This window comes from Salvelinus namaycush, chromosome 14 (genome assembly GCF_016432855.1).
Source record: "Salvelinus namaycush isolate Seneca chromosome 14, SaNama_1.0, whole genome shotgun sequence".
Classification (NCBI taxonomy): Eukaryota; Metazoa; Chordata; class Actinopteri; order Salmoniformes; family Salmonidae; genus Salvelinus; species Salvelinus namaycush.
The window spans coordinates 22,749,143-22,768,510 of record NC_052320.1 but is presented as its reverse complement, the minus strand read 5'-3'; the positions used below and the strand labels follow the sequence as shown (position 1 = coordinate 22,768,510).

Here is a 19,368-nt window from a genome sequence, read left to right as displayed (position 1 = left end):
GTTTTGTCATCAAAGCCCCATATACTACCCAACACTGCAACCTGTATGCTCTCGTTGGCTGGCCCTCGCTTCATATTCGTCGCCAAACCCACTGGCTCCAGGTCATCTATAAGTCTTTGCTTGGTAAAGCCCCAGTTCACTGGTCACCATAGCAGCACCCACCCATAGCATGCGCTCCAGCAGGTATATTTCACTGGTCACCCCCAAAGCCAATTTCACCTTTGGCCGCCTTTCCTTCCAGTTCTCTGCTGCCATGACTGGAACGAATTGCAAAAATCACTGAAGCTGGAGACTCATATCTCCCTCACTAACTTTAAGCACCAGCTGTCAGAGCAGCTCACAGATCACTGCATCTGTAAATAGACCATCCAACTACCTGATCCCCATACTGTTATTTATTTTATTTTGCTCGTTTGCACCCCAGTATCTCTACTTGCACATTCATCTTCTGCACATCTATCACTCCAGTGTTTTATTGCTAAATTGTAATTATTTCACCGCTATGGCCTATTTATTGCCTTACCTCCATTGCACACACTGTATATAGACTTTTTCTATTGTGTTATTGACTGTGTTAGTTTATTCCATGTGTAATTCAGTGCTGTTGTTTGTGTCGCACTGCTTTTCTTTATCTTGGCCAGGTCGCAGTTGTAAATGAGAACTTGTTCTCAACCATCCTAGCTGGTTAAATAAAGGTGAAATAAATAAGTGATAACTAAGCTCAGGTAGAAGTTGTAGAAATCAGTTTTTCCAAACTAGACAAGCTATGGAACTCCAATAATTAGTCCTCTTTATATATATATATATTTGAAATGCATGCCATCCCCACTACTCTCTTTCCTGAGTTGTCACGCAGTCTCTCGTTGATAGGAAAATTAAGACAAGTGACGTTTTGGTAACACTTTCTATGAGCCACTGGCTTATAGGGTCTTATAAGGAACCATGAGCTTTTTTTATAGTGTGGGATTATTACAAATGCATCTACTGTGTAGTGTGTATGTATTTATAAAGGGTGTTAATAGGAGCTTTGAGATGTGATGAAGCAACTTTAGGGTGATTGGTGGCATTCAATTAATTTCATTCCTGCATTAAACAATATTTCACTGGAGACATCGTTCAGCATAAGTGTTTGCTATAGTACATAACTAATGCAAATGTAAAAAGCAACAATTATTTAAGTGTAAAATAAATCACTTTATTTGTAGTTAATAACTAATATTGCTAAACATTTGAACTAGCATATTTTCTCAAATAATTATACTCGCAACACATCTCAAATGGCATTTTATTATATCTTAAATAACAATACATTTTAATATAGAGTCTATCTTGCATCCAGCTTTCAGTTGTACAGTCTAAAATTAAATACAAAAAAGGTGAGAAGGGAACAGTGGGGGTGTAGAGATCTACAGTTATTTCATGGAGAGAAAAAGGAAAGGGAAATTCATTTAATATTTTTTTATTTTTATTGCCGACTCCACGCCTAACGCACAATTACAGAACATTTTTGTACAGAATGTCGCAGAGAAAACAGAATGGAAAAAATGCCACTACTGCTAAAGAAAGAGTCTGTTTGCAAGGAGAGGGGCACAGAACATTCTGCCATTCAGATGCTGCAAGTTCCTTCTTTTTTATTATTAAAGGACAGAAAAAAACCTGTTTGTTACAAAATGTTTATTTTTTTTGTCACTGGAATTTGTTTGCTACAGAAGAAATTAACATTTCTTTGTTCCATTTGTGTGTCTGTGCGTGCATATGTGTTTTAAATGTTTACATTACTTTTAAATCAAGCAATCCTTCCCAAGTATGGATATAAGACCAGGTAACTGTTTATGTTATGGTGTTTGCTGCTCTCAAGTGCATAGCTTTGACATTTTAATTGAATTATTTATGCACAGATTAGCCAAAAACAATATAAATACCATTGTAATTATGATATATTTAACAGGTTATTTTCTTAAAAAGAAAAACATCAAAAGGACTTAGTTCCATATGCACCTCTTTTTAAGCAATTCTACAGCATGCGATCCTAAGAGTTAACCCACCCATGGCAGACAACTTTTTTTATATTTTTTTTACTTAAAAAGTTTCAATATCATTATTTTCGAACATTGATTTATACAACATGTCGTTCAGAGTAATAACTGCATTTCCAAGCACAGAATGGGTTCCTCTCGAAACTCCGGAAAGAAACCGGGGTATAAGTGGAGGCTTCCCTACCCAACCAAATCACGTCACCGGTCCCAACCACAGTCAACAGAAAAGGGAAATAAAATAAAGTGAACCGATGGGATTCTTCATTTCATTATTCTACATTGTCACCAAACAAAAGGTGAAGAGAAAAAAAAAAAAGTTTTGATTTGTTTAAAATTAGCATTCATTATCACAAACAGCATGTGCTTGGTTAGTTAACTTCTCTTTAAACATTATTCTGCATATGCAAAGTAAAATTGTGCACAAACAAATTCTTGACTAGACAGAAACCCCCAAAAAACTGAGTAAAGCATCTTGGGACTAAATATTCAGAATGGCCAGACCCTGTCGGTGGCTCATGGCCCTGTTGAAGCTCAATTCTCTTGCCCTTTTTTCTGATGTGATAAAGCTGGATTAAAATGACATGATCATTTGTAATTTTTATTTCCAACCTACAAAACTTGATTCTAAAATATATCAAGACTAACAGAAAAAAACAAAGCTTTTGATCCTCAATTTACCAACAGGAGGCCACTGATCTAGTTCTGGGGGAAAAAAAGAAAAAAAAGGAAAGTAACATGACCGAAAAATAAAATAAACATGGCTGGCCAAAAATCTATCAAGAGTTCGATCATCGTTGTGTAAATGACCTTCACTCAAACCTGTGTATTGAAGATGGATGATATTTGCGTGGTGGTGAATGTATTTTCATTCAACACAATATCAGAAAATGGTCCCAGGAGGAACGCACAATTTCTTTCCCATTCCATTTCATACCACTGCAAATCCTCATCTTTTTTAGCTGAGTGATAAACAATTGTGCTCTTTTAGAGGAGAGAATTTTTGCCCTTGGTTTTTTGGGGTGTTGGGAGTCAGTATAGTGATGTTTTGAGAAAATTGGATATGCAAAAAATTGAACATTTTTATGTTGGAATGGTCTTCCACTCAACTTGAGTCCGGACACCATCTGAAAAAAGAAAGCAGGACAAAGAGAAACACAATTATTGTTATTTGCAACAAAAGGACTTCCTAAAAGTGTACAGTCATTGTAGACAATTAACCTCTTAAAATTGAACCAAACAAAACTGGTCAACGGTGAGCTACAAACTGGATGGCCGCAAACCTACAAGCAAAGTTAAGACTGAGCTTGACTTGATTTTAGTGATCTTCCCATGTTCACCCCCAGATGGCAGCAGACATTCAAACTAGAGAATATGATATCCAGTGCTACACTAAATTACCAAAACTATCTGGACACCTGCTTGTCGAACACCTTATTCCAAAATCATGGGCATTAATATTGAGTTGGTCCCCCCTTTGCTGCTATAACAACCTCCACTCTTCTGGGAAGGCTTTCCACTAGATGTTGGAACATTGCTGCAGGGACTTGCTTTCATTCAGCCACAAGAGCATTAGTGAGGTCAGGCAACAGGCCTGGCTCGCAGTCAATGTTCTGTATGGACCTTGCTTTGTGCACGGGGGCATTGTCATGTTGCAACAAAGTTGGAAGCACAGAATAGTCTAAAATGTTATTGTATGTTGTAGCGTTAAGATTTCCCTTCACTGGAACTAAGGGGCCTAGCCCAGACCATGAAAAAAAGCCCCAGACCATTATTCCTCTTCTACCAAACCATTCAGGTAGGTAGCGTTCACCTGGCATCCGCCAAACCCAGATTCATCCGTCGGACTGCCAGATGGTACGTTTCCACTGCTCCTGAGTCCAATGGCGGCAAGCTTTACACCACTCCAGCCGACGCTTGGCATTGCTCATTGTGATCTTAGGCTTGTGTGGCTGCTTGGCCATGGAAACCCATTCCAGATGAACAGTTCTTGTGCTGACAGTGCTTCCAGAGGCCGTTTGTAATGATCTTTTTATTAGAATGTTATTTTCTTTTAACAGGGGTTACATAGACAACCAAACTAAGCGTACCACATAGACTAAGTACAATCAAAAGGAATAAGGATACAGCAAAACATTATACCAAAAGCAGTAATAAAATGGAGAACAAAATGTTACTTCACAATGATAACATGGGGCATTTATGGGAGGTTTTCTACAGGACAACAATGGTGACTAGATTTTCCAAAATGTAACAGACTTCTGGTGTAAATCAAAGGTAAGTTTCTCTAGGGGTAGAATAGCAGAAGCTTGAGAAAGCCACATTCTCACAGATGGTACTTCAGGTGTGGACCATAATAACAATATACATTTTTTTTGCTAAGTAAACAAGTGTATTGAACAGATGTTTAGAGTCAGGGTCTAACACAACGTTACAATAAATTCAGCGAAAAAGCAAATTGTCTATCCAAGATGTTCTGGATGTGTAAATGAATATCATTCCAATAAGACAGGATTCTGCTACACTACCAAAAAAACGTGCATGAAGGTGCCAGTATCCTGTTTACATTTGAAACATAAATGCGATGCATTGGAAAACATTCTTTTAAGGCGGACAGGTGTAAAGTAGGTTCAATGAAAACATTTGAAATGTAGTTCTTGTGTGCTTATGGAGGTGCATTTGGGGGAGACCCTTTCACAGATAGAAGCCCATTCTTCCTCACCGAATGCATGTCCAATGTCTTTCTCCCAAACATGTCTCAAAGTGTCATAGGATGAGGCACTTCTGTTCAATAAAATAGAATACAAGTCAGAGATTAAACCTCTCCGAACTTCAATCATTTGAAAATGTAGTTTAAAATCGACTTTCTTCTGACCCTCTATGAAGTGGGGGGGGGGGGGGGGGGGGGGGGTCAGACTCGGTTTTTATCTGTTGGAATGATTTAAGAGTGTCCTGAGTAAATAAAGGCGTAAAGTCAGCAATACCCTTTGTCTTCCAGTCCAGAAGTTCAATACTCCTTATTGTGTGTAGGGGGGGGGGGGGGGGGGGGGGTCTGGATTAAGGGCAATCAGTGACCAGAGTGATATATGGTCTGGAATCTGCAAGTACCTCTCCTTACATCTTTCCCAAGCTAAGAGTGTATCATGTACTGTAAAATTGTCAGATAATGCCTGGATCTTTCCAAAACTATTAATAAAATGCTAAGGAAGCTATTGCTCTTGGATGACATGCTATTGATTCCATTCTAAAGTGAGTGGCGTCTGTCTAGGTACCAACTAATCATGTGCTTGATCTGAACAGACCAGTAATATAGTTGCAGATTTGGCAAAGAGACCCCTCTCTAAATCCTTAAGCTTAATTTACTTGGTAAATTAGGTTCTAGGTTTCTTATTGTTCCAGATATATTTAGAGATATTTGCATTCCTTTTCTTTAAAAAAAAGGACTGAGATAGATGCCAAGGGATATTTTGGAATAGATAATTTAGCTGAGGAAGGATGTTCATCCTGACGACATTAATCATGCCAAAAAGAGTTTGGTAGAGGAGATCAGTTAACCAGGTCCTATTTAATCTTTGTGAGCAAAGGCATATCATTTGAAGTGAACAGGTCTTTAAGATTTGGAGTAACATATATGCCCAAGTACTCCAAGCCTGTTTCAGACAGCTGGAATGGCAATATCATATCTCAGTTGATTGTAGAGGGGATATTCAAAGGTATAGACATGGATTTATCCACGTTAATTTTGTACCCTGACAGGTTACCATATTCAGATATGATGTCCATTACTGCAGTGACATAGGTCTTTGGTTTAGACATGTATAAAAGCACATCAGCAAATAATGACATTCTGTGCTCTTCGTCACCCACAGAGATGCCCCTTCCAGGGGGAGTTTGAAACTCAGTAGTGAGTGTTGCAACCGAGGACTGACAATTTTTACACGCTACGCGCTTCAGCACTCGGTGGTCACGTTCTGTGAGCTTGTGTAGCTGAACCGTTGTTTCTCCTAGTCACTCTAGGAGCTGAGCTCTTCAGTAAGGCCATTCTACTGCCAATGTTTGTCTATGGAAATTGCATGGCTGTGTGCTCGATTTTATACACCTGTCAGCAACTGGGGTGAGGCTGAAATAGCCAAATCTACTTGTTTGAAGGGCTGTACACATAATTTTGCATATATAGTCTATTACACAACCTCAACACTCTATCCACTCAAATACAATTAGGCAAGGATGATGAGATCAATCTTTAGCCAAGTTACACGGGTACATGGTCCCCTCATGAGAAACCAATTTTATCCATCAACTGATACAGAATGCATTCTCATGGCAGCTCAACCCAAATAGAACAACCCACTTTACGAAGTGGCACAGATACCATGCAACTACATGGCACCTTTACTTGGTGTTATTTCATAACAATACACAGTAACTCAATTGAAACCATAGGCTATTTCCACTCAGTATAATTATAGTTTCATATAGCGCATCTGCACAGTGTTCAGCTGAGTAAACACATTCTGGTTACCAATGTAGCTGTAGAGGAACTATAGGGCATAATGAAACAATGAGGAAAAATACATTTCTTCACCCAGGACATAGAGCAAGTACAACTACATTCCTATTCAAGTCAATCACGCATTCATGTCTTAATTTACAGGGTCTATGTTACTGTAAGGCATATTGAGATGTTTACATGAACATAAGTTATAGTCCACCTCCAGATATTTTGGAACTTTTCCAGTTGAAAAATTATATTCAGAGTAGAACCATAGTAATATACACATATTACACTTTAAGCTTCAATAGAGAAATTTGGAGCAAAACAGGGCTTTTGACTCAAAACTGACATTCTACAACTTCAGAAAAGGTCAAGGTGAAGTGAATTAAATTGGGGTTACATTTTCTTTATGGGGAGAGATGAGGAGAGTGCCATAGCATGTCAGGCATACTTGTGGTGGGAGGGCGGCTGTGAAGTGTAGTTACCTTCAGAATCTAGTTCCAGATCTTGAGGAAGCTGTCCCAGGACCCTGTTGCCACGGCCATGCCGTCGTCGGTCACACCCAAGCAGCTGACACGGTTGTCATGTCCAGCCAGGACACCTAGGGACAGAGCAGGGTCAGACCATGAGATCATATCACAACACTCTCAGCCAACACCACACCATCTCCTCTGCTCACTTAGTTTGACCCTTAAAAGATAATTCCATGAACAACCTGGCTAGTCTATAATTCTGTGTATGAGTTCTATTGCATTGTATAAATGGAAGAATCAGTTATTAGCAAATGTTACTAGTACAAGTGCATGTCAGATCCAGCCCATCGCTTTCTCCTTGGATCCAGACCACAGTCAAAAGCACTAAACTATTCATGCCTCTGTGGGAGCTCGTCCGCTGCTGGAGCAGGTGAAACAGCAGGGGCTGCATCCACAAACCCCGTTACTGTACAAACTAGCCTTCACTTGCACACTCCCTGTCATAGATTTAACAATGGTGAAAACTCCCTCCAGCCAATGCTTCCACCAGTCTTATGCTTTTGAATCCACGAAGGGAAGTCTAAGTGCACAATTCTGGAAGAAGGTGGATAATCTGGAATTCCCTAGTTCAATCTGCTCTATACCCAGAATTGCTGTATGTCTGCAGTATCCCTGCTGTACTTGAGGAACTAGTCTGGCTACAACACCGACCTGTGTGGCCCCAGACGGTACCTCCGATGTGCTCAACTAAAGTAACCCTGCTGTCATCTGATACCTACAGGACCCCAGTCATTCCTGTAATACGGAGATGCTCCAAATCAATATCTCTCAGGGACTCCACACATTTTGTCACATGCGCCAAATACAACAGGTGTAGACCTTACTGTGGAATGCTTACTAACAAGCCCTTAACCAACAATGCAGTTAAGAAAGGGGGTAGCAGTACCAAGTCAAAATATCCCTGCTACAGTAGAACCACACCTAGTAGATCTAGTCCATTCCAACACCACACCCCTTTTCACCAGCACTGGCTGCACTAGCTACATTCCACCCTGTTCCACTACCTGGAGATGCTGATGACGTCAAATATAGGTGTACAACCGTCAGAATGTAGCTTGACCACTGCTCTGCCACTGTACCCCCGACTTTTGTCATCATGGCCGCTTCAAAGTAGGATGAAGTTGGCTCTAGATCTAGTCAGTTTAGTGTTTTCCCCCCTAACCATTAACGATGGGATTGGGGAGTACGGTGACCTGATTCTAGACCTCTGGTTAGGTTGCTTTTTAACCCAGTCACACTTGCCCGGCATTCACCTGCACGGTCGGCCTTGAGGCTGTCCCACACGTTGCAGTTGAAGTCATCGTAGCCGGCGAGCAACAGGCGGCCACTCTTGGAGAAAGCCACCGAGGTGATGCCGCAGATGATGTTGTCGTGGGAATAGACCATCAGCTCCTGGTCAGCGCGCAGGTCAAACAGCCTGCAGGTGGCGTCGTCCGATCCCGTGGCAAAGGCGTTGCCGTTGGGGAAGAACTGGAGGGAGGGAAAGAGGGGGGGAGAGAGTGAGGGTTGGTCTGATAAATTCCTCAACGCTCTACATGCGGTGTGTTTGTATGAGCTAGTACATAATGGCTGCTACAGCATCACCAAGGTGGGTGCTATACATTGGTAATGAGGATACCTTTCATAATGTAAAGCACTTGGTATTGACCAAGTGACCACACATACTAAAGTTGCCAATGGACAATAGATATGTCCACAATCACATATAACATAAATATAGACCACCCTTTAACAAGCTAGCGTAAACTCACCCCACTCCGTACAAATGTGCGCAACCGCAACATTCAAACGAGGCTGCAAAGAAAACTAATAGGACTGTAGCGACTGTGTTGACTTCAAAATCCTGGGTGTGAACTAGGTTTCTATTCAAGCGTTGATCGACATGGTAATGGCTCTATAGTATTGGAGAAAAGTTGAAAAAAACGGACCCTCCGTTACATCTAGACGTGTCATGTCGTAACGTACAGCACTCATAAAGCAACTATTTCTGTCATACAATCTCTCTCCACCAGGTGTAGCACTTCTCTCATCCTTTAAAAACAAGAAATGGACAGTGACGGGGTAAGGGGGGATACCTAGTAATTTTTTACATCTTCATTGCATGCGATCATCATTCTCAAAGCCACTGTTACCTTCTAAGGTCACTTTAGCACCGCCCTAAAAACCCGATTCAAATTCAACACAAACCTTCAAATATGTATGCGATGACACATTATATAAACTATTTATAGTGTTTTATTTCAATTTTAGAGGCGATAAGGTGATAAATTGGACAGATTGAGTGAAAAAAAGCAATTTTCCCACACAATATCTCTCCTTCACACTCACGCATTAGTTTCGCTTCCCCACCCGCCATTTTTAAAAAGACCCAACGGGGCTCATTGCCTGCTTGAATTATGCAGAAACGGGCAGTGTTTAGGTCATGTAATTTATTCTGTTGGAAAGGGGAGAAATTGTGCTTTACAATGGTATTGACATTACAGTTGATCTGGAAGTATTACGTTTTGGGGCGCTAAAATAAGGGCAATTGTACGGAACAAGGCGATGTACGAGTTTATGTGAGTTTACGTTAGTGTGTATACAATGTCTATTTTGAAGTCTCTGTACGTCTGAATGAATAAGACAACCACAGGTGTGGGCAGCGCGCAGCGGAAACACTGGTGACAAAAGACACTGGCATCACAGTTGAGTTTGCGGCTCCGTTTTGAACGGAGGTGTAGCTAAGTAGGTTGAACGGCGGTCGGGTCGTGTGATTGACTTACGCAGATGGCATTAATGTCCGACTCGTGTCCGGTGAAGGTCTGTCGGCACATTCCTTCTCTGACGTCCCAGAGCTTTGCGGAGGCGTCACATGCCCCGGACACAAACAGCCGGGTGTCGGGCGCCAGCGACAGGCTCATGACGTCACCGGTGTGGCCGGCGAACGTGGTCGTCTGCTGGCCCGTCTCAATGTCCCAGAGAGCACTGGGGGACGGAGAGTGGGAGGGAGGAGAAAAGAGAAAACATCTGAGGGGAGTTTGGAGTGAGTGCCTTCTGTCATACTCCTGGTTTGCATTCAGATATCTGCCTTTTCATGTATTCTCAAAATGTTATCAACACAACAGTGCAGAACTGGCATATCCACTCAGTGAACATGGGATGGGTATCCATCCACCCATTCTTCCTCAGGGTTGGGTTGCCTGTCGCCCAGGCAGGCACAGTTCCCTCACTCACCAGGTGGTGTCTCCAGAGCTGGTGACAATCTGGCTGTCATCCACGAAGCGACAGCAGGACAGGTAACCTGGATGCCACAGCAGAACAGACAGTAAGTCAGTCAGTCAGCCAGCATTGAGAAGCAGTCACAACACACAGGGGAAATGGTCTCAAGACAGAAGGAGAAACTAATTGAACTACATTACAGTTTGTAGATTATAGGCCTGACCCTGAAGGGTACAAATAGTTTATAAGAAGTGAATGTGTACAACAGAACCAGCTCAATAACACTAATGTGCCTTTTCACAGCAACTAGACAGACACAGCTCCTGTCATGAGACTGAAATAAATGGCATTGAACATATCCAATGCTTCCAAGGTACTGGTAAAAAAATATTAAAAAATCTAGTGCATAAACATTACCTCTCCTGCAAACTGAACGTTGACCATAGTCTATCCTGTGTTACAGGTGAGCTGTCCGTGTGTGTACACTGTGGTACTTATTAGGGGTGACTACCGTACCTGTGTGTCCGGCCAGCTCACGGCTGACACGCACGTTGCCCTCGCGGGTCTTGAGGTTGTAGATGGAGCAGATGTTGTCTAGGCCTCCGCAGGCCACGTAGTTCCCAGAGGGGGCGTAGGCGCACGTCATCACCCAGGAGGAGCGCAGTGGGATGGCGTGGACCTGAGAGAGACAGGCGGGAACACTTGGTTTGATTCCAGCATGGACCACATATACTGGGAAGCCTATATCACATATACTGGACATCCTATGTCATTGTCATGAAACAAAAAATGGTGGAGAATCTTTTTGTTTAGTTGCCCTCATGTCTTTAGGTAAAATAATAAAATGTGAACAAAAATGCATTCAAGTGTGAGAGCTTCCTTTTGATTCTTAAAGATGTGGACAGGTCAACCTTACCTTGTTTGTGGTGTAGCTGTCCCAAATAATGAGTTTACCATCCTGGGAGGCACTGACTAAAAGCCTACGGGGCAAAAGGAGAGCAATGACTAAACCAGTGATATTAAAGGAAATCTTAAGAGCACTAGTATTATTAGGGCACATGATTGACTGATATGCACACACCACGAATCCAAACAAAACATGTTAAGTTTGGAACTGTTAATAATAACAAAAGACATCAAGCAGAACACAGGCACGCAGAGAGAACTGCTTCCCTATGAACATAGGGTGAAACCATGTTTTGCATTTTAGTGGTGGTGTGGTTTCCAGGGGTCTTTATGGCTGGGGAGCATCTCACCACTATCTGGGCAAATCAAAACAGAGTCGCCACGGAAACCAGGCCCTTATGGCCAGAGATGGCTGGCTGGGGGACATTGGCTCCCTTCGGACCCACTCAGTGTATGCAAATCACACATGATAACACACGCACGCTAACACGCACACCCACTTCTTTACTCTTCAACATCCCTATCACGCATAATAGGAAGGACAAGGTAGGTAAACCTATATTATGGGTGTGGTGGGTGTAAAACTGTAAGAGTGGGTTAGAAGCGGTAGCTTCAGCACTGGCAGTGATTCAATTCTTCCTGTCTCTGTGGTTTGAAATCATCTGCTGTTGGTTGAGGCTGATGAAACACTGCTAGGTGTTTGCCTCAGGTACACTAGCCTTCCAACTCCTGCACGCTAAACTGTTGCATGCTTAAAAGAGGGTCAAAGTAGCACGTTTGGAGAAAAAAAAAAAATAGGACATTTTTTAAATAATGAATAAACCAGGCTTGTATGGATTTATTTTCGCTTTGGGTGAGTTTTGAAAAAATAAGCTCTAGTGGAAAGTTTACTTTGAACCACGGTCGGTGTGTCACTGTCCAAGCAGTTTCTCCAGAGTGAGTAAGATGCTTAGCAGAGATTGCAGCGCATTATCTAACTTTCCAAACACGCCTGCAATAAAGCAGGACTGGAATGAACTAGCGCTCGTCTACTAGCTTAGCGCTGCTCTATTCACTTACATTTACTGATTACACATTTGCATTTCAATTACCTCTGCTTTTCCATTAGACTACTGGCACCTCAATGTGAACAGAGGCATTCCAAGTGACTTGAGGACTTGCTCTCCTACTCGGAGACACTTCATGAATAGACCCCTGCTCTGAGTCAATTAAAGGAAACCCACCAGGAAGGGAGCTATAATTATTATTACTATACAGTTGAAGTCGGAAGTCTACAAACACTTAGATTGGAGTCATTAAAACTTGATTTCAACCACTCCACACATTTCTTGTTAACAAACTATAGTTTTCGCAAGTCGGTTAGGACATCTACCCTGTGCATGACACCAGTTTTTCCAACAATTGCTTAGACTAGAGGTCGACCGATTAAAATCGGGGCCGATTTCAAGTTTTCATAACAATCGGAAATCGGTATTTTTGGGCGCCGATTTTCCGTTTTTTTTTTTGAAATTGTATTTTTTTTATACACCTTTATTTAATCTTTATTTAACTAGGCAAGTCAGTTTATTTAAGAACACATTCTTATTTTCAATTACGGCCTAGGCAGAACGACAGATTGTTAACCTTGTCAGCTCGGGGGATCCAATCTTGCATTGATTACATTGCACTCCACGAGGAGCCTGCCTGTTAGCGAATTCAGTAAGCTAAGGTAAGTTGCTAGCTAGCATTAAACTTATCTTATAAAAAACAATCAATGACTGTCATTGCTCCAATATGTACTTAACCATAAACATCAATGCCTTTCTTAAAATCAATACACAAGTATATATTTTTAAACCTGCATATTTAGCTAAAAGAAATCCAGGTTAGCAGGCAATATTAACCAGGTGAAATTGTGTCATTTCTCTTGCGTTCATTGCATGCAGAGTCAGGGTATATGCAACAGTTTGGGCCGCCTGGCTCTTTGCGAACAAATTTGCCAGAACTTTACATAATTATGACAACATTGAAGGTTGTGCAATGTAACAGGAATATTTAGACTCATGGATGCCACCCGTTAGATAAAATACGGAACGGAATAAACGTTTTGTTTTCGAGGTGATAGTTTCCGGATTAGTCAAAGGTATATGGTTTAGAGAGAAATATTCAACGCGTTATCATTCCTGTAATAACTTGCGGCTGAATTTGAAAGGGGTTCCTTCGTTATTTTACCGTTCATGTCTTCCATAGAGAATGTCTTGATCTACTTCAAATAAGGTGTTAACCCCGGTGTCCTGGCTAAATTCCCAATCTGGCCCTCAACCATCACGGTCACCTAATAATCCCCAGTTTACAATTGGCTCATTCATCCCCCTCCTCTCCCCTGTAACTATTCCCCAGGTCGTTGCTGCAAATGAGAATGTGTTCAGTCAACTTACCTGGTAAAATAATGGATAAATAAATAAAAAAATAAATAAAAAGGTCTGTGTTTCGTGCAGGCTTAAACCGCCTCGACGTTTTGATACCCGTGTAAATCTCACTAGGATAAGGTAACGTTTGTCAACATATTTTCATAAATCCACTCTACATTTTTTAAAATCTTCGCTTATATTTAGCCAATATTGATCAGAGTTACCTTGTCCTATGGATATCTACACAGTTATAAAATTGTCACAGTGATGTAAGCCTACACGAAACACAGACCTTATTTTAAGTGAATCTAAAAATATCCTATGGAATAAATGAAGGAACCGCTTTTCAGATTTTGCTAGGTGTCATGGGAATTATGACTCGCACTTTGGTCGTCAATTCTTACCATGCCCATTATTAAAATAGGATTTCCTGCATAAAGAAATTAAAGTTTTTGTTTTCAACATTCATCACAGGTAACTTAAACTATTTTTATTCAAACAGTTGAGAGTATTTGTCTCCTAAACAGACTCTTCAGTATCATTGTCACTTCAGAGCTGTGTGTGTGTGTGTGTGTGTGTGTATTTATGTATTATATTAAGTTAAAATAAGTGTTCATTGTTCATTCAGTATTGTTGCAATTGTCATTATTACAAAAATGTGTGTGTGTGTATGATATACAGTATATATATATATATATAAAAAGTTTTAATAAATCGGCCAATTAATCGGTATCGGCTTTTTTTGTCCTCCAATAATCGGTATCGGTATTGAAAAATCATAATCGGTCGACCTCTAGTTTAGACAGACAGATACATTCACTATATCACAATTCCAGTGGGTCAGAAGTTTACAAACACTAAGTTGACTGTGCCATTAAACAGCTTGGAAAATTCCAGAAAATTATGTCATGGCTTTAGAAGATTTGATAGGCTAATTGACTTAATTTGAGTCAATTGGAGGTATACCTGTGGATGTATTTCAAGGCCTACCTTCAAACTCAGTCCCTCTTTGCTTGACATCATGGGAAAATCAAAAGAAATCAGCCAAGATCCCCCCCAAAATTGTAGACCTCCACAAGTCTGCTTCTTCCTTGGGAGCAATTTCCAAACGCCTGAAGATACCATGTTCATCTGTACAAACAATAGTACACAAGTATAAACACCATGGGACCCCGCAGCCATCATACCGCTCAGGAAGGAGACGCATTCTGTCTCCTAGAGATGAACGTACTTTGGTGCGAAAAGTGCAAATCTATCCCAGAACAACAGCAAAGGACCGTGTGAAGATGATCGAGGAAACCGCTACAAAAGTATCTATATCCACAGTAAAATGAGTCCTATACCGACATAACCTGAAAGGCCGCTCAGCAAGGAAGAAGCCACTGCTCCAAAACCGCAATAAAAAGCCAGACTACAGTTTGCAACTGCACATGGGGGGCAAAGATCGTACTTTTTGGAAAAATGTCCTCTGGTCTGATGAAACAAAAACAGAACCGTGTGGCCATAATGACCATCGGTATGTTTGGAGGAAAAAGGGGGAGGCTTGCAAGCCGAAGAACACCATCCCAACCGTGAAGCACGGGGGTGGCAGCATCATGTTATGGGGGTGCTTTGCTGCAGGACGGACTGGTGCACTTCACAAAATTGATGGCATGAGGGAGGAAAATTATTTGGATATATTGAAGCAACATCTCAAGACATCAGTGAGGAAGTTAAAGCTTGGTCGCAAATGGGGCTTCCAAATGGACAACGACCCCAAGCATACTTCCAAAGTTGTGGCAAAATGGCTTAAGGACAACAAAGTCAAGGTATTGGAGTGGCCATCACAAAGCCCTGACCTCAATCCTATAGAAAATGTGTGGGCAGAACTGAAAAAGCATGTGCTAGCAAGGAGGCCTACAAACCTGACTCAGTTACACCAGCTCTGTCAGGAGGAATAGACCAAAATTCACCCTCCTAATTGTGGGAAGCTTGTGGAAGGCTACCTGAAACATTTGACCCTAGTTAAACAATTTAAAGGCAATGCTACCAAATACTAATTGAGTGTATGTAAACTTCTGACCCACTGGGAATGTGATGAAAGAAATAAAAGCTGAAATAAATCATTCTCTACTATTATTCTGACATTTCACACTCTTAAAATAAAGTGGTGATCATAACTGACCTAAGAGAAGGAATTTATACTAGGATTAAATGTCAGGAATTGTGAAAAACAGATTAAATGTATTTAACTAAGGTGTATATAAACTTCCAACTTCAACTGTATATACACACACACTACCGTTCAAAAGTTTTGGGGTCACTTAGAAATGTCCTTGTTTTTGGAAAAAAGGCACATTTTTGTCCATTAAAATAACATCAAATTGATCAGAAATACAGTGCAGACATTGTTAATGTTGTAAATGACTATTGTAGCTGGAAATGGCAGATTTTTGGGGGTTATAACTACTAGGCCCATTATCAGCAACCATCACTCTGTGTTCCAAAGGCACGGTGTGTTAGCTAATCCAAGGTTATCATTTTAAAAAGCTAATTGATCATTAGAAAACCCTTTTGCTGTTAGCACAGCTGAAAACTGTTGTTCTGATTAAATAAGCAATAACACTGGCCTTCTTTTGACTAGTTGAGTATCTGGAGCACCAGCATCTGTAGGTCCGATTAAAAGGGTCAAAATGGCCAGAAAAAAAGAACTAGCTTCTGAAACTCATCAGTCTATTCTTGTTCAGAAAAATGAAGGCTATTCCATGCGAGAAATTGCAGAGACACTGAAGATCTCATACAACGCTGTGTACTACTCCCTTCACAGAACAGCGCAAACTGGCCCTAACCAGAATAGAAAGAGTGGGAGGACCCGGTGCACAACTGAGCAAGAGGACAAGTACATTAGAGTGTCTAGTTTGAGAAACAGACGCCTCACAAGTCCTCAACTGGCAGCTTCATTAAATAGTACCAGCAAAACACCATTCTCAATGTCAACAGTAAAGAGGCGACTCCGGGATGATGGCCTTCTAGGCAGAGTTGCAAAGAAAAAGCCAGACTGGTGTTTTGCGGGTACTATTTAATGAAGATGCCAGTTAAGGACTAGTGAGGCGTCTGTTTCTCAAACTAGAGACACTGATGAACTTGTCCTCTTGCTCAGCTGTGCACCGGGGCCTCCCACTCTTTCTATTCTGGTTAGAGCGAGTTTGAGCTGTTCTGTGAAGGTAGAAGTACACAGCATTGTAGCCTTCATTTCTCAGAACAAGAATAGACTGACGAGTTTCAGAAGAAAAGTCTTTGTTTCTGGCCATTTTGAGCCTGTAATCGAACCCACAAACGCTGATGCTCCAGATAATCAACTAGTCTAAAGGCCAGTTTTATTGCTTCTTTAAATCAGAACAGACTTTAACTGTGCTAACATAATTGCAAAAGGGTTTTCTAATGACAATTATCCTTTTAAAATTATAAACTTGGATTAGCTAACAACTTGCTATTAGAACACAGGAATGATGGTTGCTGATAATGGGCCTCTGTACGCCTAATGCAGATATTTCATTAAAAAAATCTGTCGTTTCCGGCTACAATAGTCATTTACAATAAATATTAACAAGTTCTACACTGTATTTCTGATCAATTTGACGTTATTTTAATGTACAAAAATGTAGCTTTTCTTTCAAAAACAAGGACATTTCTAAGTGACCCCAAACTTTTGAACGGTAGTGTAAATACGCTCAGTCTTTATCAAACTACTGTTTTTGTATAATTTCAGTGTGGAACCTGTTAATGCCGATTCCAATTCTAAATGCCACTTACAGTTCGCAGTTAGTTACCTCAGCCACAAAGTCATAAACCCTGCCTGTTTCTACAAATTTGCTTTGAAAAAATCTGATTTTAAACCTAACCCCTAACCTTAACCACACTATTAACCTTTTGCCTTTCCTTAAATTAATACCAAAAAGCAAATGTTTTTTTTCATTAAATTTTACGATTTAGACAATTTTGACTTTGTGGCAAGTAGTGACAACCACAAAATTACGCAATTATTTGAAAACGGCAGATCATTGTTGGAACACATTTTCCCTGCTGTCAACCAGTCCATTTAGAATTTGTGATTAAACTGTCATCATTTGGCAAGGAATGTAGCTTGTGTATCTTATCAGTTAGATACGTTTTATAGGCATTTATTTCAGTAGCACGTGTGTGTAGAGGGAGCGGTAGGAACGCAATTGAGTGAGTGAGACACAGAGGGGAAAGGGTGAACTGTGTGATGCTTGGCTTTGCTTATTGTATATTGTGTCCCAGAAGTAGAGGTCAACCGATTAATCGGAATGGCCGATTAATTAGTGCCGATTTCAAGTTATCCTAACAATCGGAAATCGGTATTTTTGGACACCGAATAGGCCGAAAACATAAATATATATATTTCTTTACACCTTTATTTAATCTTTATTTAACTAGGCAAGTCAGTTTATTTAAGAACACATTCTTATTTTCAATGACGGCCTAGGAACGGTGGGTTAACTGCCTCGTTCAGGGTCAGAACGACAGATTTTTACCTTGTTAGCTCGGGAGATTCAATCTTGCAACCTTACAGTTAACTAGTCCAACGCTCTAACCACCTGATTACATTGCACTCCACGAGGAGCCCGCCTGTTACACGAATGCAGTAGAAGCCAAGGTAAGTTGCTAGCTAGCATTAAACTTATCTTATAAAAAACAATCAATCAATCATAATCACTAGTTAACTACACGTGGTTGATGATATTACTAGTTTATCTAGTGTCCTGTGTTGCATATAATCGATGCGGTGCGTATCGTTGCTCCAATGTGTACCTAACCATAAACATCAATGCCTTTCTTAAAATTCAGCTGTGCTAACATATTTTCAAAAGGGTTTTCTAATGATCAATTAGCCTTATAAAATGATAAACTTGGATTAGTCATTTACAACGTCAACACTGTATTTCTGATCAATTTGATGTTATTTTAAAATGGACAAAATTAGCTTTTCTTTCAAAAACAAGGACATTTCGAAGGGAAATCAAACTTTTGAACGGTAGTGTGTGTGTGAGATTTTATATATATCTATCTCTCACACACACGAAGTCGGAAGTTTACATACACTTTAACCAAATACATTTAAACACAGTTTTCACAATTTCTGACATTTAATCCTAGTAAAAATCCCCCGTCTTAGGTCAGTTAGGATGACCACTTTATTTTAAGAATGTGAAACGTCAGAATAATAGTACAGTGATTTATTTCAGCTTTTATTTCTTTCATCACATTCCCAGTGGGTCAGAAGTTTACATACACTCAATTAGTATTTGGTAGCATTGCCTTTTAAATTGTTTAACTTGGGTCAAACGTTTTGTGTAGCCCTCCACAAGCTTCCCACAATAATTTAGTTAATTTTGGCCCATTCCTCCTGACAGAGCTGGTGTAACTCAGTCAGGTTTGTCGGCCTCCTTGCTAGCACATGCTTTTTCAGTTCTGCCCACAAATGTTCTATAGGATTGAGGTCAGGGCTTTGTGATGGCCACTCCAAAACCTTGACTTTGTTGTCTTTAAGCCATGTTGCCACAACTTTGGAAATACGCTTGGGGTCATTGTCCATTTGGAAGACCCATTTGCGACCAAGCTTTAACTTCCTGGCTGATGTCTTGAGATGTTGCTTCAATATATCCAAATAAGTTTCCTTCCTCATGATGCCAACTATTTTGTGAAGTGCACCAGTCCCTCCTGCAGTAAAGCACCCCCACAAAATGATGCTGCCAGCCCCATGCTTCACGGTTGGGATGGTGTTCTTCGGCTTGCATGCCTCCCCCTTTTTC

General features: G+C 40.7%; 1 protein-coding gene across 1 annotated transcript in view; it reads right to left on the bottom strand.

Moving 5' to 3' along the window:
• Positions 1–1,267: 1,267 nt before the first annotated feature.
• LOC120059271 (guanine nucleotide-binding protein G(I)/G(S)/G(T) subunit beta-1) overlaps positions 1,268–19,368 on the bottom strand; it is a 61,175-nt gene continuing 43,074 nt past the window's right edge. Inside the window, exons 5-11 of the mRNA XM_039008189.1 lie at positions 11,176–11,239; positions 10,776–10,938; positions 10,275–10,341; positions 9,824–10,025; positions 8,315–8,531; positions 7,014–7,129; positions 1,268–3,160 (exon numbers count right to left, since the gene is read on the bottom strand). Coding sequence (XP_038864117.1) covers positions 7,023–7,129; positions 8,315–8,531; positions 9,824–10,025; positions 10,275–10,341; positions 10,776–10,938; positions 11,176–11,239 — 820 coding nt within the window. The 3' untranslated portion in view covers positions 1,268–3,160; positions 7,014–7,022. The remainder of the gene's footprint in view (positions 3,161–7,013; positions 7,130–8,314; positions 8,532–9,823; positions 10,026–10,274; positions 10,342–10,775; positions 10,939–11,175; positions 11,240–19,368) is intronic.